This window comes from Vipera berus (genome assembly GCF_964194415.1).
Source record: "Vipera berus genome assembly, chromosome: 5".
In the NCBI taxonomy this organism is placed as follows: domain Eukaryota; kingdom Metazoa; phylum Chordata; class Lepidosauria; order Squamata; family Viperidae; genus Vipera; species Vipera berus.
This window is the reverse complement of record NC_138207.1, coordinates 78,357,722-78,383,914: the sequence shown is the minus strand read 5'-3', so window position 1 is coordinate 78,383,914 and position 26,193 is coordinate 78,357,722. Positions and strand designations below refer to the sequence as shown.

Sequence of the window (26,193 nt, the reverse complement as noted above, 5' to 3'; positions counted from 1 at the left end):
AAAAATAGCACCTCCAGTAAAGCCTAGCGTTTGAGAAACATCTCTCAGAAATTCTGGTCATGGCTATGCCACGAGATTATTGAAATATGGTCCTTGGTTGTTCCTTCTCTCTAGTAATAATAAAAAATGGCACCTGCCCTGAATTTAAATGTTCTAATACTGAACATAAACATAAAAACTCTCCCAAGCTCCATATTGGAAAAAAACGTCATGTCAGGATATTTTGCTGAATTCCAAAGAACCAATATTTGTTTTTACTATTTCGATGTGGGACACGATAGGAACTTGTTTCTTTAGAAGCTCAAGGTAGTGTACGTACCAATAGTGCTCACTCCTTCCTCCCGCTCCCCCCCACCAACAGCCCTTGCAATACTGCTTGCTCAGACAGTAACCACAGAACCTAGCCCAGTAAAGAATCAATAGCAAGTTATTTTCTTCAAACCAACCCATGAACAGCTAACCGTACAACAAAAAAATAATAATCAAGTTTTCCTAATGGACACGAGCAATTCCTTTTTTTTAAAGTAACCTTAATTACTAATCTTGACAAACAGGGGTGTGAAGTTTGTATTTAGCACCTGAAAGTTGTTCAAATAAAAAATAATAATACTAGTAACATATTTTTATATTTGACGATGTGCCTTGACAAAGAAAGCTCTGTAGACACACAACACAGAGGGACAATATTATTGTGCATTAACTGGAATTAAAGCTCCCCATAGCATTTTTTTTAAAAAAAGCATTAAACCTAGCTGTTGGGCCATGTTTAATTGATTATTAAATACATCCCTCTTCTACCTTCAGCTAGTTACAGAGAGTGGAAGCATAGCCGGCACGTTTTAGTGCATTTTCTAAATTTACATGGCTTAGAAGACTGCATAGATGAGCACTAGAACTCTTGAAATGACATACAGCAAATATATCATTGTGTCCTGATCTTGGGGCAAACACTGGATGTTTTGTTCTGAATTCAGAACACTTAAAATGGCCATTTGGTACTAAGAATGATTCAGTACAATCACAGTGGCGGTATTTTGCTTTAAGAACTGGCATGCATCAAGGAGTGAATAAATCAAAGAGTTATTTAATGCTGTCTTCTCACATTAAGCGAAGAATACTGCTTTACTCAAAGCAATATATTTCAGAATTTGAAGGTGGTAATCGAGGATTCCTAGCCTTTTCAGTGTGTGGATTTAGAATTTTGAAAAGATCTTATAGGCATTCTCCAAGATGATTGCCACAAACATTTTGGAGAATGATTGTGGAGACGAATCTTCTAGTAAATGGCTATTTTACCAGAAGGCAGAATTGATTAAAAGGGTCAATATATGTCAAGGGAGGCATCATTTTGGATACTAGTGGTGGATAGATGCCAAGGTGAAGACCCAGAGTATAATTCTCTAGCACAGGGGTCCCCAACCCCCAGTCTGTGGACCAGTACTGGGCTGTGGCATGCCAGTAACCGGTCCGCACAAACAAGCAAAGCCTCATCCGCAAGGTGCAGGCAGCACACAAAACCGCACACCCTCCGGTCCACGGAAAAACCTCTCTCCAGGGAATTGGTCCCTGGTACCCAAAAGGTTGGGGACCTCAGCTCTAGCAAGCTATTCTTCACAGAAGCCCTCCCTTCAGTGACTGATCATTGCATAAGAATTTATCTTCATCTGTGATACATATTTATAAATAACAGTTAGTACTTCCAGTTAGGTTCACTGCATTTCCAATTAAACTTGAATAAATTTGAGTAGAGGCCTTTTCTTGAAAAGTGATGATTATGCATTGAGAATTTGGGTCAGTGAGCAATTTATTTTTTTAAAGAGAATGTTTTGATAATTTTTTAGGAAAAATTAAACCTATGAGGGTTGCCAGATAGTCCAAGATGACCTATAATAATATGTTTGTAATAGACAAAACTGAATATTATATCTCATCTAAAATAAAAATTGAATGTGATGTTTCTGAATTAAAATAGTATTGAAACACTATCATTAGATATACCGTTTGTTTGTTTTTTTCATTCCAACCATCTGACGAGTAGTCTTGTATGTCTCAAAACACAATTAGCCATTAAGCCTTAGTAATATAAACCATTTTTGTCCATTTGTTTCTTTTTGTTACCTCTCAGGATCCACCCATTTTATACAAAGTCTCTTCATACTTTTGATTGATTTAAGTTGTTCCATTTATGTCAGTCTTTATTTTAGCTGGCTGTTAGATTTTTTTTGTGGACCTAGAGATTGTTTCCTCCCATTGTTTCTATATAGGCAAATCATAATTATACTTAAGTAGCATGAAATGAATGCTTCTTGTTTTATCTGCTCCCCTTAAAAATGGAAAAATAAGCAGATTTCTTTCTATTGCTTTCAAAGTTAGCAAACAAGGGAACACTTGACTAGCACTAGATAGACATTTCATACTCTGCGAGGTCAAATCCCCCACAAATGCCTGTTTCCAGTAAATTTCTTACCTGTTTTTATTTGCACAACCCTACCATGTCTCTTTATTCCCACTTGTCTTAAGCAATTCCTGCATGCATGCTTGGTTCTCAGGAAATATTAATGATTGGTAATCCAGTTGGGGCAAAAAGTTAGATGCAGTGTCTTTTTTGAAAAGCAATACTTGATGTTTGAACAAGAGCTAAACTAGAGAAAGACAGCACTTAGAGAATGGTGATAGCCAAGTTGAAGGACAAGCCAGACATAACATTCATGTTCAACTGGGATGAAAAGAAAGATTGAGAGAATATATAGAGGCTGGTAGAGATCCAAGAGGTTAGCCAGTGCTAATCTGGTGTCATTGGTCAGTTCAAGGGGATATCTTGTGTCCTCATTCTTTGTTCATTAGCCATATGTTCTTGATGAGCCATTGAATACAATTCCTGAGACCTCCATGTAAAGTCTTGTCTTCATTTGGCTTTCAGAAAAACGTGCATATTAGGCTTGGATGGAACTTGCTATCTTAAGTCAATGCAATTGAAGTTGATTTCTGATTCTAAATTATCATTTTTAATACAAAATTGCAGTTATACATAGATGGTGAAAAATCTGAGCTGCATGTAAAAATATTTTGGAAAGGCAAACAAATTTCTTGCAGATTTGTAATCTGATAGAAAATACTTTGCATGGAATATGTTATTTTACAATCTGAAATTAAATTCCTTTGATTTGTGCTGTCTTGGTATGGTTTTGCAGAAATGACTTTGAAAAAGCTTACTTATTAATATACTTTTCTTGAAAAATCTGGATATATTTTAGATCACTTCATGCTAATGAAGGAGCATTGTTTCCTTCATAAAACAAAACTTGTTCTGTTTACCATGTGTAAATTCAGATAATACTGAACATAACCTGTTTTCAGACTATCATAACTGTAGTTTATATTGCAGAGAATGAATATTGACTATTTCGCAATTTCTAGACATTTCAAAACTGTTGTTACACACCAGAAAGCAGCAGATCTATGAAGAGTGCTGAAATAACTATTAAAGGTAGTCATTGACTTACAACCACAGTTGAGTTCAAAATTTCTGTTGCTAAGCAAGACAGTTATGAAGTGAGTTTTGCCCCATTTTATAATCTTTCTTGCCATGTTCAAGTGAATCATTGCAGTTGCTATTAACACAATTATAAGGGAATCTGTTTTCCCTATTGACTTTGTTTGTCAGAAGGTCACAAAAGGGAATCACATGACCCTGGGACACTGCAAACATCATAAATACATGCCAGTTGCCAAGTGGCTGAATTTTGATCATATGACCATGAAGACGCTGCATAAATGAAACGGTCATAAATCAGTTTTTTCAGTTGTAACTTGGAACAGACACTAAAATGGTTGTAAGTCAAGGACTACCTGTAGTCAGTTTGCTGAGTGAAATGGACAACATATACAGTGCATTCAGAAAGTATTCAGACCCCCCTTTACTTGTGTCAATTTTGTTATGCTGCAGTCTGATTCAACAGTTGAAAAATATCTCATTGGTCTAAGTATTCAGACCCTTTGCAACAACACTTGAAATTTAGCTCAGGTGCCTCCCATTTTTCTTGATCATTGCTGATATGTTTGTACACCTTGATTGGAGTTGACCTGTGGTGAATTAAATTGACTAGACATGATTTGGAAAGGCACACATCTCTCTATAAAAGGTCTCACAGCTGATGATCCATACTGTGGCAGTGCAAAAGCCATGAGGTCAAAGGAACTGCCTGGAGAGCTCAGAGACAGGATTATTGCAAGGCACATATCTGGGGAAGGCTACAATAAAATTTCTGCTACACTGAAGTTCCCTAAGAGCACAGTAGCCTCTATAACTCTCAAATTGAGGAGGTTTGGCACAACCAGGACTCTTCTGGGTCAAACTGAACAATTGAGGGAGAACCCAATGGTCACTCTGAGTGAGCTTCAGAGATCCTGTATGGAGATGGGACAAAATTCACTGCAGCCCTCTACTGATCTGGGCTTTTATGGCAGAGTGGCTAGAGGACAGCCTCTCCTCAGTGCAAAACACATGAAAAGCTCGCTTGGAGTTTGCAAGAAAGCACCTACCCGAAGGACTCTCAAATTGTGAGGAAGAAGGTTCTCTGGTCTGATGAAATCAAGATGAACTGTTTGGCCTCAGTTCTAACATTATGTCTGGAGGAAAACAGGCACCGCTCATTACCTGCCCAATATCACCCCAACAGTGAAGCATGGTGTTTTTCAGCAGCAGGGACTGAGAGACTGGTCAGGGTTAAGGAAAAGCTGAATGGAGCAAAATACAGGGGTATCCTCAATAAAAACCTGTTCCATAGCTCTCAGGAGCTCAAGACTGCGTGGAAGGTTCACTTTCAACATGACAGCGATCCTAAGCACAGAGCCAAGACAACACAGGTGTCAGGACCCACCCCAATCCACGTCTTAGGAAAACAAAAACTCTTGGAGTCAGTTCTAGTCCAAAAGGAATTTTTACTAGGACATGCTTGGTTGTGGAAATACAAGACAGGACTTGGTATTGTTTTACAGATTGAAACTTTATAAAGAGCTCCCGGTTCAAACCCCCCCCCCTTCCCTCAACCCCATTTGGTCAGCCCCCCATCATTTTACTTCGTGTCATCCCTTTCATGGGAAAAAGGGAACTTCGAATCTTTACGGTTATTGCCTTCTTCCTTTACAGATTCAAATGGAGACACAGGCCAGATGCCTTCTTCCCTAACCCTCCCCTTTGTTCTCCCAGTTCAAAAGGTTTCCCTTGGTCTTTGAAATAACCTAAGGCAGGCTGAATCCACATGCGCTCCTCCTTCCTCAGGAGATGGCAGAATCCATGGGGGGGATAATGTTTTAAACATACATTTATGAATGTGATATAAATGGATTCTGACAACAGGAGTCGCTTAGGGACAGCTCTGTGAATGTCCTAGAGTGGCCCCGCCAGAGCCCTGACTTGAACCCTATTGAATATCTCTGGACCTGAAAACGTTTGTCCACTGATGGTCACCACCCAACCTGACTGAGCTTGAGAGGATTTGCAAGGAAGAATGGGAGAAAATCCCCCAATCCAGATGTGCAAAGCTTGTTGTGTCATACCCCAAAAGATTCGAGGCTGTAATTGCTGCCAAAGGTACTTCAACAAAGTACTGAGTGAAGGGTCTGAATACTTATGCAAATGTGATATTTCAGCTTTTTCTTTTTAATAAATTTACAGACATTTCTAAGCTTCTGCTTTCACTTTGTCATTATGAGGTACTGAGTGTAGATTAATGAGGAAAAATGAATTTCAGCTGTAGAATCAGGCTACAGCATAACAAAATTGACACAAGTGAAGGGGGTCTGCATGCCTTATGAATGCTCTGTAAATTTAATAAATAATATTACAGCAAAAAGTTTCTAGTAAAAACTTTTTTTGCCTGCCACTTTGCCATCCCTGCGTTTACCAGTAGATAAGAAGAAGTCAGGATTATTTGCCTTTTTAAATATTCACTCACACCAATATGTGATTGATTCTTACACTATACTCCAATTTAATTAGGATAACTAAATTAAGAGATTATGGAATGTAGTAAAATCTATCTTCTATTGAGGCAATTTTGAACATGATTGTTCTTTAGATCAATTTTCTTTTATTAGCATTTGTATTCAAGAGACAAAAGTAGAATTACTTAGATCAAAAATCTGTCTTTAATCTATAATGTTTTTCACAACAACCTATTGCAGATTAGAATTCTAGAAGTAAGTGGCTAGTTGTTTGGTTTTTCCCTTTGGTTCCCCCCCCCCTTTTCTAGTGGAGTTTCTACATATTCACTTAAAAAGAACGTGACCCTGGATTTAAGATGACCACATTCCAAAGTACTCTAGACATGGGGGGCGGGGAAATGATCCTATGCAATTCCCATATTCTCCACTTTATCAATGGTTGTCAGCTTCATCAGAAACTGATTCTGGAGATTGTCCCCTCCCCACAATTGATGTTGATAATGCATCACACGCATAGTGTGATAGTGCAAAAGTGTTTTTATGAGTATCTGCCAAAAGCCATATCCCAAAAAGAACCTAAAACTGAATTAATAACTACTGATTAAACTTAATTAGCTATAAAATAAAGCACCTCATTTTTAACATTGGTTTTTCTCCTATATATCTCTATCTCAATACAAACCACTATATCAGGGACACAGAAAGACTACACTGCACAGACAAAACATTCTTTGTTCAAAAAGCAAAACAGGTAGAATGTAAATGGGATGATAAATGATTTAAAAGAAAGGGATCATTTTATTGGGAAGAAAAAAGTGGTCTAATATGGGTATTATCAGGACAAAGAAAGGGAGAGAAGAATGAGAAACAATATAGCTTACAAAATAGATTAAAATTCATAAACTGGGTAGGCTCTGTCTTCAGGAAGAATATGTCGCTCATTCTTCAGCAATGATGTGGGTGTAGTTATTCGTACTTCATCTCATTCTTTTGCTTTAAACAATGAAAGGTAATGAGAGGACTAGATTCACAGAAAATTTACTGAGGAGGAACCACATATCTTCTCATGCATATACAATTTTTAATATACTAACTGCACTTAGCAATGTTGTGGCCACAAACAAACATAAAACTAGTATGTAAAGTCATATGATGATGGTGATGGGAATATTGTAGTAATTTGTTGCTCTACAAAAAATGATGAATGTTGTTTTTATAATATGCTACAAGCTTAGCATAAGAATCACAGTAATAGATTTTGTAGATCAGATTACAAATCACATTCCATTTGCACAGCTATTTTTTTCCAAACAATTCTGTGCTATTTTCTTAGCTATGTACAGTGTAAACCTGGACAGAAGCAACAACAATATTTGAATATACTTTACTCCTCTGAATGTCCTATAAAAGTGTCCAACCACTGTGGATTGACTGCCCTCTTGGATTGATTACACTTTATTTGCAATTTGGTGTATAGAAAGTGTATGCTGAATATAGGTGGTGTAGATCCTCATTGAAAAATAGACTTGGCCTTTTTTAATGCATTGTAGAAGAGTTACATTAAACCTCTAAGACTATAATAAAATATGTATGAGATTGATAGATTTGTGCGGGTTAGGGTTAAACAGAGAGCACACCCCACCTCCTCCTGTCACTGATGATGTTGTCTAGTTTGGTAATGAAATGTTTACCAAAAACAACCCAACAACAACCAAGCACAGACAGCACCAAGGACCCCACAGTTCATCCCTGAGCTACAAACATTCTTTTCTGTTGATAGATTTGGCTGCATGTAACCATTCTAATTCCTTTTTAGAATTTACTATATGAAAGTCAGTTCAGCTAACAAATTGTGACGACATGTATGATCAATGTTTTTTCTTTTTATTAAGGGAGTAACTATTCCCAGTCAGAGGCGCTATGTATATTATTATAGCTACCTGTTAAAGAATCATCTGGATTACAGACCAGTAGCACTGCTGTTTCATAAAATGATGTTTGAAACAATTCCAATGTTCAGTGGCGGCACTTGCAGTAAGTAACATTTTAAGCAGTCATACTATGTGGAATTATATGCAATGTTTGTATAGTACTTACTAAAAATTGAAATAAATATAAAGTACTATTAAATAATTCTGTCTTCTCCAGTAGAATATTAAAAAGTCACTAGTTTGATAAAATAACCTTCTGCATTCTTGGGATATGTATTTCTTAGACTTTTATCCCTCACTTTTTTTTCTGGCTAGCTTTTTCCTTTACCCTCTTTCCCCTTCACCTAATTTATTTTGAGTGACCATGACAATATAGATAATATCTCCTTACTTTGATTTTTCCACATTTTCCAGAGATAGGTGAGATTCCAGAGTTCAGTTTGATTCTTCTCTAACTTTTGTCCTCACATTTTGGTTTGCCCTGCGGAATATCCTGCACATTTGATTCAGGGTGTATTGTGAACGTGATCCCAACATCCTAATGCAGCATAAGCTTGTCTAAAAAATTATTGGGAATTCAGTCAAGCCTATTGTGGGTTGTTCACTGCAGAGGCACAGCAGCACTAGTGATAGAAATTTGTTGCACTTTTCCTGTTTGGACATAACTCATTTTAGAATGGCAAGAATACTATGTCTACAATCATTATTTATTTAAATATAGTATAGTATAATAAGGTACGCGGTGGCTCAGTGGGTTAGGATGCTGAGCTTGTCGATCAGATGGTCGGCAGTTTGGCGGGTTGAATCCCGAGTGCCATGTAGCAGAGTGAGCGCCTGTTACTCGTCCCAGCTTCTGCCAACCTAGCAGTTCGAAAGCACGTAAAAATGCAAGTAGAAAAATAGGGACCACTACGGTGGGAAGGTAACAGCGTTTCGTGTGCCCTTGGCGTCTAGTCATGCCGGCCACATGACCACGGAGACGTCCTCAGACAAACGCTGGCTCTTTGGCTTGAAACGGAAATGAGCACCGGCCCCTAGAGTCGGAAACGACTAGCATGCATGTGTGGGGGAACCTTTACCTTTACCTTATAGTATAATAACACAAGACATGGCATGGCATAACATGTAATATTTATATAAAGGCCGCTTCCATCTTTTAAGTCACAGGCTTTTTTTAAATGCTCTAAAGATTTCACTTAATTATATAGCTTGTCCTTGATTTTACTTTATCTACTGGAATAGATAATATAATAAAACTTTTTCAAACCTAAAATCAATACTTAAATTGCTATGTACAGGTAGTCTTTGACTTACGATAGTCTGTTTAGTGACTGTTCAAATTTGGAACGGCACTAAAAAAAGTGACGTATGAACGTTTTTCACATTTAACGACAGTTGCAGTATTCCTGTGGTCATGTGATCAAAACCAGATGTTTGGCAACTGACTTACATTTATGACGGTTGCCGTGTCCTGGGGTCATGTGATCACCTTTTGTGATCTTCTCACAAGCAAAGCCAATGGGGAAGCCAGATTCACTTAACAACTGTTACTAACCACAGTGATTCATTTAACAACTGTCGCAAAAAATGTAAAATGGGGCAAGCCTCACTTAACAAATATCTTACTTAGTAACAGAAATTTTGGGCTAAATGGTGGTCATAAACCGAGGACTACCTGTACTTTTTTTCTGATTAAATTTCGTTTAGTTAAAAACTAAACTTGCTTTCAAATGAACTTAGATGCGATTTAGTTTTATGTCTTAAATTGCCAGTCACATCATAGGTGAAAACTTCCTATACTTTCTATCAACTGAGGTCATTAAGATGATATTTCTCACAATTATATGTCCTGATCATAGGTCTTTGACATTATAAGATGGTATAAATAACTAGGCACTGCAGTCAATTTACTACAGGTGATAACTATAAGTCAAATATAAAATATGATAAAACAGTGGCTTATCTGCAGTTGTAAAATTATATTAAATCTGTCATTGAGTGTTGCTTTTCTCTCAAGGGACATTTTGGCAAGAGGAAGGGCAACGGAATGAATGCTCCTAACAATTTCCTTTCTCATTGTCTTTTGCTGGCTTGCATGTACACTCCCCCACCCCAAATGCTCCATTTAATGACCTGTACTTGGAGAGCAGGGATATTTGGTTGTAAAATGAGGTAGTTCACTTAACATTGGTCCTAACTTCCAATCCTAATGGGCAGGCTCCATTATGTTCGTTAAGACTACCTGTATAATATCCTTTCTATAGAAGGTAAATCTCATGTCAGTTCAACTTTCATTCTGTGCTAAGCTGACGTAGAAGCACCAGGAACAGTTTGGAATTTTTCCAGGTTGTTAATGTACGGTTGATATAACTATAGCATAATGTAAGCAATACTAGATATTCTTGTCCTAAAGTCTTTTTTAATTTTAATTTTTTTGCTTACTGTTACAATTCTTTTAGAACTTAAGATGGTTCTTTAACCTCATTGTGTAAAAATTGTTTTATTGCACAGATCCTCACTTTGTAGTGTACCAGCTTAAGGTAAAGATATTCACCTCCTCTTCAGGACCTACAAGACGTGAAGACAAATACATGTACTTTGAATTCCCTCAGCCGTTGCCAGTATGTGGTGATATCAAGGTGGAATTCTTCCACAAGCAAAACAAGATGTTGAAAAAGGTTTGTTTGTTTTTTAACTTGATATCATGCTTGATTTTTAATTCTAAGTGCTAAATTTATTCACCCTCTCTTCATTTATTTCAGGCATTTCCCTTGAATTTCAACAAATCTGAGAGGTTCATGCTTTTACTATCAGTGCTGCTGAGTTTAGGTGAAAAAACAGAAGCATATGTGTAATATTTATCCACTTTCTGTTGTTTGAAATGTTTTGGAAAGCCACTAAAGAAGGACTCTTTCTGTTTTATATTTCATGAAATTTCCATGTTACAACTTTAATGTGCAGCATATGAAGTTTTCCAACCTTCTTTTAGAATAAACAACTGCGGCAACATTTTAGCTTATTTACAAAATCTGAAAGGATTGCCGTTTTATAATTTGATGAATTTGAGAGAAAATACTCATAGCGATTTGCTTCTGTATAAATGTCCAACTATTGCAGTGGTTCTGCAAATTTTCAGTCATCAAGGTTTATCTAACAGCAGTATATAAATTGGTTTTTCATAAGTCACATTTATACATAAAGAGGTCAGTAGAATGGGACTTATTTGAAGCGAAGTCCTCCACTAGAATAAGCTGTTTTTTTTCCTTTTTCAGACTGATTCTGGCGGGGGGGGGGGGGAACTGGCAGACCTTATGAAAAGTGGTTGACTTTAGTGATCAGGTTGCACGACAGTGTCTACAGATAGTTGAATCTAGAAAAAGAGTTTTGGGGATTTCAGAGAGATTTCGTCCCTTGGGGATCATATGCTCCTCAAAACTATTCCTGACGGGTCAAAAGACCCTGCGGTAGGCAGGAGATTTCAGCAGGACGATTGGCAGAATTGCCTTCTGCTTGTGCAAGAAACCTGGATCCCAATTAAGGATAAATAGTATGTGAAGTAAGTCTTCCTGGCATATCTGATCAGACTTTCCATATGAGTCTTTATCTGACCATTTTCGTGTATAAAGAGAGAAACAAGATTGTAGGCATTACTTCTGGAAAGGATTGAGAAAAGAAAACGTAATTGCTGCTTTAGGACTTCTAAAAGTGTCTCTACACGTGTAGGATGCTTTTGCTAGAGTAACTAGTAAAACAGTGACTGCTTTTTGTTGACTGTTCCAGTAGAAATGACTCCATTAGTATTATACATAGCTCCCCTTTCATCTCAGGGAACATTTTAAAGTATCTTTTCATTTTGAACCAGGAAATATAGAGATGCATATAGAGATAACTATTCTGTCTCTTCTTTCTCTAGCTAGCATCTTCTGTTTGATTGCTTTCCTTTGTATTTATTTGGCCTCTCTAATTTGCCAGTCAAACTCTGTCATTGAATTATAATTGGGCTGTTTTGCTGAGAGCCCCACTTTTGTTGTTGTTGTTGTTACTTGAAAACACCATTTCTGAGACCTTCCAGATGTATATTGGGTGATGCAGCTTTGTTATAGTCCGATTAGCATGAAATGGATCTATATAAACAGGTGGACCTTTGTATGTAGAAAATGGGGACAAAAACTTGAAATGGAATCTGCTACCTTTTAGACTTTACTACAAAAAATATACACTGTTAAAATATAAGAAATTAACACATTAGGTTTATGCCCTGTGATGGACATGTATCAATTAAAATTTTTAGGAGAAATTTTTTAAGATATAAAGGTCTAGCTTTGTTTTAAATATTTTAATAACTGTAAACTACCCTGAGTCACTGGGAATCAAGTGGCATATAAATTTAATAAATTATTGTATACATAACAACACAGAATAGCTGCTGCCAGTTCTTTAGTTGTGTTGGCCTTCATTCATATTGAGTTCCTCTCAAGAACCTAGGATGTCATAATGTATTGACATCGTATATGTGTGGACCAAAGCAATGCTTTTTATAATTGACAGTAGAAATTTTGTCAATATGCAGATTTTATCTGTCAAGGTATTTTGGTGTAGCATCCATAAATAATAAATTATGATATATAATAAATATGGTTCATCGCACACTCAGCGGTTTAATATTGGATTTGGCATTTTTATCCACTTATCGAGTCCTTCCCAAGGACCTGGGATAGATAGATGCTGTTGTTTGATGCTGTTAAAGATATCGTCTCAGGATACAAGGGGTTCAAAGCAAGGTTGTCTTTTGTAAGTCACTGATGGTGATTTTGTCAGTGCCAGTGATGTTCAAGTGGCACTCCAGATGTTTTGGGATTGCGTCCAAGGCATCTATTATTATTGATACTATCATTGCTTTTTTGATACAGTAATTCTACTTCTATTTTCAGGCTTCAGTGTTTTGTGATTTTCTTCAGTTATTTCTCTTCAATTCTGCTTTTTCTGAGTACTGCCACATCCACTATCCAGATTTTTTTTGTCCTTCTTATCGACAATCTGGGGTGTTGGGGGTGGATATGAGTGGCAGGTTAGTGCACATACCTGCCATATGAGTGGCAGGTGCGTGCACTTGTGCGAGTGGTGCACACGCATGCCCTTCACTCATGCAAGCGACAGGCACTTGTGCGTAAAGTTCCACTTGTGTGTGCAGAGGGCGATTGTATGCAAAGTTCAGTTTGCATGAATGGAGCTTCGCATGTGAGCATAAGCACCCTACACTCACGCAAGTGAAGCTTCCCACATGAGTACAAGCACTCTCCACTCATATGAGTGGAGCGTTGTGCTCATGCTTGCCCACCACTTGCACAAGTGGAGCTTCACACGTGTCTGCTTGCCCATTTCTCCCACGACCTGGTTTCAAACAGGCTGTGTCCCGGTAGTGGGCTAGGGGTTGGGGGAGCCTTGGTTTATAATCGGGCTGTGGCATCTTCTTGTAGCAGCTAACTAGGTGGACCGCCCTTTCTTTAGCTCAGGGATCTTCAAACTTGGCCCTTTTACGACCTGTGGACTTCAACTTCCAGAATTCCTCAGCCAGCATGCCCAACTGAGGAATTCTGGGAGTTGAAGTCCACAAGACATAAAAGGACCAAGTTTGAAGACCCCTGATTTAGCTGTTTTGCAGAGGTGGCATTTGCTGGCTATAGCTGTCTTCCTAATTCTGGCTTGGTATGCATTTATTCTTGTGAAATCAGAATTAACTCCTCTTTTTTCAACTTTCCAAGTCTTGCTATTTGCTTGGCCTACTTTTTTTTTAATGTACTGGCTATCTAATACTTAGGCTTGGCATGTCTCTTGTCTATTCTTCATTTGGTTTTTTCTTTATTATTTGTTCACAACAATGTGAAGTCCCAGCTGCCAGTTCATTAGCTGGTGTTGACCTTCATATGGATTTATTATTACTAATGATGAATAGGTATTTTGCACAATACCTCTTTCATGTAATAATATGCATCTTAAAATATAAATAACTTCATTGACTTGAAAAATAGCAATTAGAGAAAAGGCATTTCGAATCAAGCAAATATATGAATTGATAGGGATAAGAAGTAGTGGGAAATTGTAAATATATTAGCTAGCTAGTATAATGTAATGCTGTACATTATTTGGGGAAATGTAGAGTTGAAAAATAGTAAATAGCAAAAACATAAGTCTATCAAACTTAATAAAATTGAATAATATATAACATAATAGCATATGCACATTCCTTCCTCCATAAACATTAGCATTTGTTATTAATCCCTTCTACATCAGTGTTTCTCAACTTTGGCGACTGTAAGATATGCGGACTTCAGCTCCCAGAATTCTCCAGCTAGAGCATGCTTCATTTTTTGCATTTAATTGCTCCCATCAGTTTTAAAACCTAGTTATTAAACCATAAAATATGAAATATGCATACATAAAAGGTTGGAGATAATTTCCTATTTCTGTACAAGCTTGAACAATTAAATATTCTCATTCTTCACTGCTGCACATATGAGCATAGCAGAATTAACATTTCTCAGTGATGAGTGTATCATCTTCGGAGGGAAAAAATCTAGTAAAGTTTGCTTTAGTAGTAAATGTCAATTTATTAGACAAATGCATTTGTCTTGGCAAATGTCAACCTGGACTTGTAGGAGTTTGGGATCTAAGGCCAGGCCTGATTGAGAGGGTTGTAGAAAATTTAATATCTGTATATTCAAAACTAGATCATAATAAATAAAAGACTGCTATCTTGATGGGTGAGTAGCGCAGCTACCTTAGTTTTTAAATATTAAATTTTCAATCAATTTTAGAGAAATTGTAATAGCTCAGTATTGTTCTTTTCCTGTATGTAACTGTTCTTGAAATGCATTTCAGTAGGATGATGGATGATGTGTACCACTCTGGAATGCCCTTTTGTGTTTGCTAAATAGAAAATTTCTACAAAGGGCAAAGAGGTAGTCCTCAACCTACAAGCACAATTGAAACCAAAATTTCTGTTGCTAAGCGAGGTGGTTATTAAGCAAATTTTGCCCCATTTTATGACCTTTCTTGCCCCGGTTGTTAAGTGAATCATTGCTGTTGTTAAGTTAGTAACATGGCTGTTAAGTGAAGCTGGCTTCCCCATTGACTTTGCTTGTCAGAAGGTTGCAAAAGGGGATCACGTGACCCCGGGACAGTAAACCTGTCATAAATGTGAGTCAGTTGCCAAACATCAGTTTTGATCATGTCATCATGGAGATGCTGCAAAGGTCATAACTGAAAAATGATCCTAAGTCTATTTTTCAGTACCGTTATAACTTTTGAAGAATCACTAAACGAATGGGCTGTAAGTCGAGGACTACCTGTGCCCATTTTGAAGTCGTCATTTAGTTTACCATACCAAATTGGCTGCATTTTTAAAAATTTGCTTAGCATAATTTACCCAAACTGAATAGGTTTTTAGAGGTATTAAGGCATTTCTGTGATTTGTAAGAAGAGGGGAAAAAACAAGTGAAAAGCACATTGAGGATTTAATTCAGATCTTCTGCATCATTTTATTGAAATTACTATAATGGAGCAACTTTGAAAAAAAGCTCAGTGAAAGATAGGCTGTTTTGCCTACTTTTAGATCGTAGTTTCTTAAAAAGAACACCTATAAACCTTTAATGGAAAGGCCACATTAGGTAAAATATTTATGCCCATTATGGTGAATTAGGGATGAAACTAGTGGAAACTGCATTCTTGCTGACTCTACCTCTCAGTAGAAGTGCTAATTCAGCTTTATTGAACAGTCACAGCTTTTGATAACTTCTAGTACATCTATTTAGGGCTATCAAAATACAGAACTAAAGAAAATATTATACCTACCTTTATCGTTATAATTGTGAAATTCTTGTGTGGTTTTATATACTAACATAGATATTTTAAATAGCTTTACTGCACTCAGTGTAAGTTGTCATTAATCTTTGATTCCAGCAGGAATGAAGAAGGGATACAGAGACAACCTTTATATTAGGTTTATTTTTTTTTAAGTGTTACTGCAGTTCTTACCTATTGGAATTGTTTCTGGAGTCTTGTGAAGTTTGTAAATTTCAAAGATTATAAATATCCACTCAGTGCCTGATTTTTGTAACAGGCCAGCATCACACCTCCTAGCTCATGTTTTGAGATGAGCGGGAGAAAACAAATAATCCTCAACTTTCTGTTGCTAAGTGAGACATTTGTTAAGTGAGTTTTGCCCCATTTTACAACCTTTCTTGCCACAGTTATTAAGTTCTTAACGTGGTTGTTAAGTTAATCTGGCTTCCCCATTGACTTTGCTTGTCAGAAGGGGCAAAAGGTGATGACGTGGTCCCAGGATGCTGCAACTGTCATGAGTCGTTTGCCAAGTGTCTGAATTTTGATCATGTGATCATGAAGAGGCTGCAAAAGTCCTAAGTGTAAAAAACATTGATGAGTCACTCTTTTCAGTGTCGTCGTCACTTCAAATGGTCATTAAATGAGCTGTTCAAGACCGGGACCATCTATATGACCCAGTTACACAGTGAAACATCTGCAAGTAAACAACCAAGCTCAGAGAGAACAAACAATTCCAATATATGTATCTTCCTCTGCCATATCAGTATTAACCACCATTACTCCATAGTTACTTATGGCATAACTTGGTATCAGGAAAATTCAAGGAAATTAGACAGGAAACAGGATTGATTTAATCTCATTGTGTGATCATCAAGGCACCCCCAGTATATTCTTGACTGTATAATTAGATTTAGCATGAATCAAATATTATTCCTCTTGGTGTATTTGTAAAAGAACAGTTCATTGTCCAGGTCCATTTTAAATCAAATTTGGACAGTACAGTCTTGCTTAACTTTGCTTAGCTTGCTGTGTCTCTTGGTTAGTATGTTTCTTGTCACTCATGAACACAATTAACCCCAACTTATCAGGACCAGGATATAAAGTTTGTGAATGTATTCATTATCATTATAATTCACCTTTTAATCCAGGGATGCATTGAGGGGATATTACGATCCTATTTGCACCATGCTGGTTCTAAAATGCCAATTACAGAGCAATTTCTCTCTTCTCAGGAAATGTTGTGCATAAGTACTTCAGTTTCGTGCCAATTATAAAGCACCTTCCATCCATCCCTAACTTGATTTTAAACTTTCAAATCATCAAGAAGAAATACCTTTTAATTTGATAATGACTCAGTTGCTGAAGGAACAAAATTAAAATATTCAAGCCCAATAGAAGCTGGGTGGTGTTAGAAGCAGAGAGTAACTATTTGCTAGCATGGAAATAGAATGGGAAGCAGAACTGTCCTCATTGCAAAACTTTGCAGATATGTTGTTCTGATGTCTTATGTTTGCACTGTTAAACCTAAGACTGTAAATAGGTGGTTATTGTGCTGTGTTATGTTAAAACATCTCCTTTTTTTACCTTTAGGACAAAATGTTTCATTTCTGGGTCAATACATTCTTCATACCAGGACTGGAAGAAAACTCTGACAAAGTAGAAAATGGAAGTCTTCTTGGAGATCAGGAACTTGATGGCATTTTGAGTACAGAGCGTTCAGATAATGACAAGGAATATTTAATCCTTACACTAACAAAAAATGATTTGGACAAGGCAAATAAGGACAAAGCAAATCGATATTTTTCTCCAAACTTTAGAGTAAGTATTTTCAAAGCAGTCCAGTAATGTAACATAAACTGTGTGCAATTTATGTTATACGTTGTCGTCTCTGATTCACGCCTACGGCTTATATGCCTTCACAGAGGCCTATTCAGAACTTTTTAGAGCTTACAGAATTATTTTGTGAGTATTCCATCTCTCCCCTAACATTCAGCTAGGCTTAATGTCAGCTGAACCCCTTCTGTTAAACTACTGTATTAATAAGTACACTTGCTATTGAGCTGACATTCTTTCTCCTTCCTATCAGTATTATTTATCCTTTCCTAGTTTTTCTCAGGAGACGTCTTGAGTTGTGCATCAGCACACTAGGCCTGCTGTTTCCCAAGTTCTAATGTTGTGGGAACAGATTTCCTTCTTGGATGGGCATAAGTTCTGCTTTTGTGTCTTGGTGAAGTTTGTGCAGTAGACACTGCCAAAACAGGCTTGTCACAATTGTTCTTCCCATTCATGAATTGTGGTCTATTATCAGGCTTTAAGGTTGGCAAATTTTAGAGCTATTCTGCCCTGCATTAAAGAATTATCCAGTGGTGGATAATTTCAGACAATTCCTTCCACTTAGATCTTTCCCAAAAATGTTCCGAACTCTGGATCAAGCTGCAAATAGAAAGATGCATTAAAAAACCCCTCAAACATTTGAAAGGCATACCAAATCTTGTAAAGCGTGTCTATATGAGAGGATTTCCTGGTTAAGGTCACAAACTCAATGCTACACTATGTTAAAAAAAATGTGTTTTATTTGGAAACAACTCTGCCAGTGACTTTCAAGTTCAGTGTCTTGAGTTGAACACATGGGCAACACTGGTAGGGGATGTTAGGTCTGACTGGCAATGTTTAGGATATCCATTTCATCCTGGGCTCCAGTATTACCTACCTGCAAGCAGCAGCATACTTAATGACCAAGTAGGTTCATTGTGCTGTCTCTTTAAAAAGGATCAGTGCCAACAGTTAAGCTTGGCTCCAAGCTACAGGGTTCCTTTCTGATTCATCTTTGCTCCACAAGAGTCACCAATCTTCTGGGCTATTTCCACCTAGCCGCTAGGTCCTAGCATAATTCTGCTACTTGGCCATCTGGGCTGAACTTCGGAAGGACCATTCTTTCTTTTGTTGCCGTCTATCACCACTCTTCTTCTTTCAAACTGCTTGCTACTTACTCGTGTACGTGAATCACAGGTCATAGTGGGAAGCAAACTACCGTATTTTTCGGACCATAAGACGCACTTTTTTTCTCAAAAGGGGGGGGGAAACGAGGGTGCGTCTTATGGTCCGAAGGTGATCCGTATGGCCAGCCCCAAACTCTGCAAGTGGAGCACGAATCGGCACGTGCTGAGAAACGCCGATCTCACGCTCCTGCACTCTCCCTCGCTTGGTTTCAGCTTCCCTTGCTACAAGAGAAAGCAGGCTGAAGCGGAGTGAGGGAGATTGCCAGGAATGCGAATCGGCTGATCTCGCGCTGCTGCAATCTGCCTCGTTTCAGCCTGCTTTCTCTTGTAGCAAGGGAAGCTGAAACCGAGCGAGGGAGTTTGCAGGAGCGCGAGATCGGCCGATTCGCATTTCTGGCAATCTCCCTCACTCTGTTTCAGCTTGCTTTCTCTTGTAGCAAGGGAAGCTGAAACCGAGCGAGGGAGTTTGCAGGAGCGCGAGATCGGCCGATTCGCATTTCTGGCAATCTCCCTCCGTTTCAGCTTGCTTTCTGCAAGAGAAAGCCGGGCTGCAGGGCCGCCTCCGCGGGTACTGCTCTAATGCAGAGAGGGAAGGACAAAGAGGGAGGGAAGGAAGGAAGGAAGGGACAATGGGAGAGGGAGGGAGAGAAAGAGAGAGAGAGAGAGAAGGAGAAAGAATTTTTTTTCTTTTCCTGCTCTAAAAACTGGGTGCGTCTTATGGTCCGGTGCGTCTTATGGTCCGAAAAATACGGTAGTTCCTTACCTGTAGCTGCACTTTTTAAATGGCCATCTGTGAATTCAAACAGTCTTTCTTCCCTAGTTGGTTTTTCACTGTTCTTTCAGATTGGGTTTTCGGAACTGGTGGGTAGCCGTGCATCTAGTTACAGGCAGTGGTAGAAGGGTGGAGGGGGAAATAATTCTGTAAACTGTGGAAGGCTTCAGAATAGAGCCACCCATTGACTTTACAGGTGATAACTCAAATAAAAGGAAGCAAGCTATGCATAACCTTCCAGTCAAATATTTGGGGGAAAATAGTAATGAATTCACGTGGTTAATATTTAAAGTTGGATGGTTGCTTAATTAGGACCTGCCAGAATGCTACACAGAGGTATGCACGTTTTTCATGTTATAAAAGTCTTCATCAGGCAAAGTGGTATAAAAATGAGTAAGCAAAGAAATAAAAATCCAATTGAGCCTAGATGTTATAGTTAATTTCTTGAATTCAGATTTACTCTAAAAATGAGGGGCTGCAGATTAGTTACCAGTGGGAGCGTTGGATATTCCGCAGTATCTACGTTTTTAATAATAAAAAATGTCTTTATGTAAATAAAAGAGTTTACTTTTTAACACTAAAATACTGGATTTTTAAATAGCATATCAAATCTTTTATTATGGTCAAAGAGTAACATAAAGAGATTATCAATTAAAAAGCATAGAAAGCACATCAAAGGCTAGAAAAATAATAAGGAAAAGCTAAAAATCTAAAAGTTACACATTAAACAGTCTGAAAGAGAACTAAAAGGAGAGATGAGATTATTAGATGAGTGTACAGGAGCATAAAGATTACTGTGTGGCAGACTAAATCTTATCACAATACAGAGCATTCTGGAATGACAAAGTGGATGGTCATTAAGTTTATGGCACAAGTTATGACTGATGAATTTTAAGTGCTGCTGTGCAGAATCTGGCAATCTTATATGTTGTAGCAGTGTTAGTATCTGAGAAGAGCAGAGGGCTATAGAATTATTCTGTCAACCCTGTGCATTTATGTTTCTGTGTGGCCACAGTCACGGGTGCATTGTGTCTCTGGATAGGGGATTTTCCTCTATCAACCTTCAAGGACAGTTGAGGGGAGGTCATGACATTGTGCCATCCGGCAATTAGGCACTTTGAGGTTAATTAAGTAGGCCATAAGGAAGGCAAAGTAGCTTTTGGATTCAGCAGCAATAAAGACTGGGGACCTAACTAGATCCAGTTGGTGCTTTATGTTTGGTACACGGAGTTTTGTGGCTGCTTCTGCCTAATCATATCCCATGCTGAGTAGATCCGGAGAGAAGCCCAAGGATGAGATTTTAGTTGCCACTGCCTTTTTCCATGTGGACTGAAAAATCATCCTTCATACTTTGTTGTTGTTGTTAGTTGCGAAGTCGTGTCCGACCCATCGCGACCCTATGGACAATGTTCCTCCAGGCCTTCCTGTCCTCTACCATCTTCTGGAGTCCATTTAAGCTCACGCCTACTGCTTCAGTGACTCCATCCAGCCACCTCATTCTCTGTCGTCCCCTTCTTCTATTGCCCTTCATACTTAGCTTGAGCCAAATAGTTGAGAATGGTCACCTACACTTAACATACAAATATATATTATCTATGCTGGAAAATCCATCCTGCTTGTTTTGGCATAACACAATCTTAGTTGAATTTTGTTCAGTAATGTTTTGGAAAGAAAATGAGCTTTCTTAACTTTAATTTGGAATTCATAAGCACACATTTAGGTCATGAAGGAATGTTATTTTGTTCCCTTATTTGCTGTAAAAATCCCAGTGAGCCTTTAGGCCCATTGATTGAAATACTTGTCAGAATCAAGAGGGGGAAAAGTGCATCAGTATTTCTGCACACATTTTATAAGATGTCTCCAGATTTGACTCAACTGAAGCCCAGAACAAGGAAGATATTTGGAGTTTCTATTAGCCAAATGCAGGTCCATTCTGGCCAAACCTCTTGAGTCACAACATGCACAGAAAATAAATGTGCACCTCAGAATTAATGGGAATGTTTAAATCAATTCAGTCTTTGTCATAATTGATGCTGCTTTGTAGGTTTCCATTGCTTTTTGCGAAGAGAGAATATTTTAGTTTGTACTTAATGAAATATATATTTGCATTGTATCAAATATTTCATTTGCTTTTTTTTATGGGCCAGACAGTAGCTCTTTTAGGCACATATTATACTAATTTCTGTTCTCTTTTTTTTTCTAGGTGAAGCTATTTTTCACAAAAACAGTAGAAGAGCCATCAAACCCAGAAGCTAGCAGCTCAACTTCAGTAACGCCGGATGTTAGTGATAATGAACCTGATCACTATAGGTATTCTGACACCACTGACTCTGATCCAGAGAACGAACCTTTTGATGAAGATCAGCATACGCAGATTACTAAAGTCTGATTTTTTTTTTAATTTGGGAAAAAATACCACAACGAAGAAAACTTGAATAAACTGAATTATGGACCTTTTAAAATGGCAATAGGACACTGTGTCAGAATTACCTGTTGTAGGAACAGTTCTTTACCTGACCAATCTCATTTTGCCCTATTAAGCCTTTGGCTTGACACTTCTCCCATTGAAAAAAAGAAAGGGGAAAAAAAGGTTACGTAGCTATGTTATGTATATACCTTTTGGTGTCAAGAGGACGTTGAAATTTCAATTAGGAATACACAGAAATGGCACTTTCCCATTTGATTCCAGTTTTATAAAAGTGGAGACAGATCTGTTGTGTATACGTAGGAATCTTCCTTTTGTGTTCTGTCACCAACTGAAGTTCCTGTAAAGCTCTTTCTAATACACAGGTTCACATCCTGCCCCTTTCTTTGCACTTTTGTGGCAACAGATAAGTCTGCAGTTGGCTCAGAGAAGTCACTGGGTTTTACTACGTTCAAATGCATGTACCATGGATAGGAGTGTGGAAGGAGAAGCTGAGAAAGGAATGTTCTGTGCTGGACCCTGGACTGTGTACCATTTCTAGCTTACATGCACCTCTTTCGCATGCTACAGTAATAAATCCTGGACATTTGAGGAATTGCCGCTGTCACTGCTTGTTTGTGCATTTTATTATTATTTTTTTAAGCATAATGGTGCTAGAAAAGGCAGCTGGAGGGGAACAGGAATGAACCTTCAATGGCATCGTAAAAGCTCTATAAATGAAGGGATTAAAAAAAATACGGTTTTACGTGAAACAAACCAGATCTTCAGCTTGTACACATGACAGTTAAAAGGGATGAAGGGGTGTGCGTACAGGCTCCACCCCACATCCCTGCACATTTAGCTGCCCTGCAGAATTTCACATACACCTGTAGTCACTAAGATATGTAGGGAGTTGTAAGTGCTGCAAAGAATGTAGTTTACTGTTCAATGTTTGGAAAGGTTGATAAGGCTGGAGTCCTTCAGTTGCAGGTGTCTCCAGGTGAACACAACACCTGCAAAACTTCCTGTTGTAGGCAGGGAATGTTAGGGGTGATGCTTGCCTGTGTACCCTCACCCTTGGGATAATTTGAGTGCATATGTTTGCATGTTGCAGTCTAATTGCCTGCAGAGGGCAACAATAATAGTCATACCGATGTGATGGTTATCTAGCAGAGATGGGCTTACAAAACTGTTTTGTGTGTTATAATTGCCATTCCCAAGCTTTGGATGATAAATGTCAGAGCAATATTATGTCTAAAAAACCAACAACCCACCCCCACCCCTCCCCATTTGTCTTTCAAAACATGGAATTGCCATTTTGATTTTTTGTGTAAAAACCTGCTTGTTTATTGGTTAACATATTCATTATTATCCCACTCGAGTAAACAAATTTGAAATCCATTGTGCCAGTCCATTAGCATTAATAACAAGATTGTAGTGGCAACTAGTCAAGGCAAAACTCAGGCTGAATACTGGACAAAGGAGCAAACTTGCTCCTTCAACATTCATTGGTGAATTTTGTTATCTTTTCTAATCCTGTGTGTAGTCCTGTGCCTATAATTTTATACTGATTTTAGTAGAGCTTGCATGTAGCTGCACAGAACCATAGCTTTCATCCATTATGTAAACTTTTTAAAACGCTAATGTTCAGGCTTCCTAAGTTGATCCAGTTCTGCAATACAGAAGATGGAGATTTGATTGGCAAGAGGCAACTTCAGAATTACCTCTGGCTTTTGTCCAGTGAACTGCGTTGAACTTGGCTTTCATACAACACTTTTGCCAGCAACATTAGCTACCTAAAAAAGTAGTGCTTTAAGAATATGTGGATGTTGACAGTGTTCAATGTCTTGTACAGTTCTGCTATTTGGCAGGGAGCTCCAGATTGGAAATTGTTGAATGGCTTTTTGCACTGTTGTTTTTCCTTTGGAGTGTGAAGGTCTGAGTAAGGGTTTTGGATTTTGAATGTGTCAGTAGTTCTGAGAAGCCTTGCATATGTTTTTATGGTATAGTCATTGGAAAGGAAAATGTCATTATTTATATATACATATATACGTATGTATGTATAACACATATATATTATGCATACTCTCCTATAGTTAATTTCAGCTACCATCCCATAGAACATGGCAAGAATTCCTCTGACTGAAAGGTTTTGAGTCCTAATTCAAACTTTATTTATAACAGTCATTGGCGTGAAAATGCATTCTCCTCTGGTAATTTCTTAAGTTTCTGGACTGTGTGCTTAAATTTTCGGATGTACAGTAGCTTACATGTCTAAAATTACTTGAAGGCATTACTTTGACAGGAGCTTACTGTTAGGCCCTGTGCCATCCCTCCTCATCTGTATTCTAACTTCCAATAGTTTGTCACAATAGTTAAAGGGCAGTTGTGTAAATTAGCACCGAGGGTTTTTGCTGTGGCATGGTTGCAAACTGAAGGGTCGTTTATATGCAGCACCAATTTCTTTCAGCTTTAAGGGAGGGAGAAAGGAAGGAGTAAGTTTTAGGGTGCCAGTGTACAGTTCCATGTTTAAATTCTAGCAACGTGCAATATGTTAACGATGCCTGTGGTTGCCACAAAGTGCCTCGTTTACCTTTTTAAAAATACTGTTCAGATGTGTCATGCATGCAGATGGAAGGGGTGGAACTGCGCACTAAAACAGAGGCTTTAATTGCAGTGCTTGAGTAGAGCTGCCTCTTTACTCTGCCAGTTCAAAATTCTCAGTCTGTTTTCATATAGAACACACACACGCACACACACACACACACACACACACTTTAAAAAAAAATCTATTTAAGCAGCCTTATTCTGATTCAGCCTCTTCAGATACTATTGTGCTGTGCAACAGTGGCTCTGTGTGTAATGCTATGCACACGACAAGAAAATGACATGTACAGGTTAATGTCTCATATGAATCAGATGTCCGTTTGTTATTGTGTTAACAGCCCTTTATCTTAGTGTTAAAACTCCACTTAAAACTGATTAAAGTTTCATTCTTGTCACTGTGTTGGGTGTATTAAGTCACTTTTGTGAGATGGGCGGCCATATAAATTGTTTAAATATATAAATAAAAAATAAAATAAATATATGGAAGTATATTGAATAAAATGCTTATGTTTCTCTAAAGTTATATGAGTCATAATAAGCACATTTAAAAACACCAAATTTCAAGTTTCTTTAAAAAGCAGATTGGTGGGCTTTTGCTATTTTTTCATTGAATTTTAAAGGTAACTCTTTCTTGCAATGTTTTAAAAGTTTTCCATTATGAAAGTATGAATGTGACTATAACTTTTCATGTTTGGGATCTACACCTTGATTTTGAGTGCGTTAGTGTGGGCATAGCATTATGTTACAACCTTTGCATTAAGACGGACAAGTGATTCTGTATAGTGCCCCATTATGTATATTTCCACCTACAGTGCTCTCAGCTTCTTGCCTTTGAGCTAGCTGGAGCTGATGGGATCCAAAGTCCAAAACTTTTGGAGGATGTTGCCTGCATATCCCTACATTAAAAGGTTGCATGTGAAAACATGTTTTTAAAAAGATTGGTCTTTTCTTCAATCCAAAGTAACCATGATCACAAATTTTGGAAAAAAAATCTGCCTGAGGTCAAGAAAAGCTAAAGAAGACGGATACTAAATAACCCATTACTCTGATTGCGTTGTAAAGTGGCTGTTTTATTTCCTTTCCAAACTAAAGCACTTAAATAATACAGTTTGAATGTTGATCAAATGTCTCCATCTTTTTGTTTTCGTGGTAAGATTGAATATATTAGATCTGGATGGGTTTAATCCTGCAGCATTCAAATCTTTTATCACCTAGAAATAAGCAATTTTCATGAATAATTTTGTTCCATGCAAGAATCAAATACAAGTAGAAGCATTTTCAGTGTTAATATCTCTGGAAACAGCCCAAAGTTTTTTACAGGGTTTAACATAAATAACATTTAACATTTTCTAGAAGCCAGTAAAAGAATTTTGTTTAAAACTATAACAATTGTTCAAGTCTCTTATATTTCATCTGTTAAATGCATACAGTTTTGAATGTTGAGATGATCTGAATTTGTAGTACTATTCTTGAGTGATACACCGAATTCTGCACAAAATGCTCTTTTATGCTGTACTTGTTTTCAAAGATTAAAAGTCACATCACTGTTTTTCCTCCCCATTTTGGAAGTGCAAGCACTCATTAAATCTCACAAATTTCAACAGAGAGGTACAGGCAGTCCTCAACGTACGACCACAGTTGAGCCCAAAATTTATGTTAAGTGGAGAATTTATTAATTGAGTTTTGCCCCGT

At 37.7% G+C, this 26,193-nt stretch overlaps 1 protein-coding gene across 4 annotated transcripts in view; it reads left to right on the top strand.

Annotated features, from left to right (window-relative positions):
* PTEN (phosphatase and tensin homolog) overlaps window positions 1-25,425 on the top strand; it is a 66,309-nt gene extending 40,884 nt beyond the window's left edge. For all 4 annotated transcript variants that reach the window (XM_081328673.1, XM_081328674.1, XM_081328676.1 and 1 more), the window contains 4 exons: window positions 7,839-7,980; window positions 10,389-10,555; window positions 17,310-17,537; window positions 21,694-25,425. In XM_081328673.1, the coding sequence (XP_081184799.1) occupies window positions 7,839-7,980; window positions 10,389-10,555; window positions 17,310-17,537; window positions 21,694-21,879 (723 nt within the window). In that variant the 3' untranslated portion in view covers window positions 21,880-25,425. The remainder of the gene's footprint in view (window positions 1-7,838; window positions 7,981-10,388; window positions 10,556-17,309; window positions 17,538-21,693) is intronic.
* The last annotated feature ends 768 nt before the right edge of the window (window positions 25,426-26,193 follow it).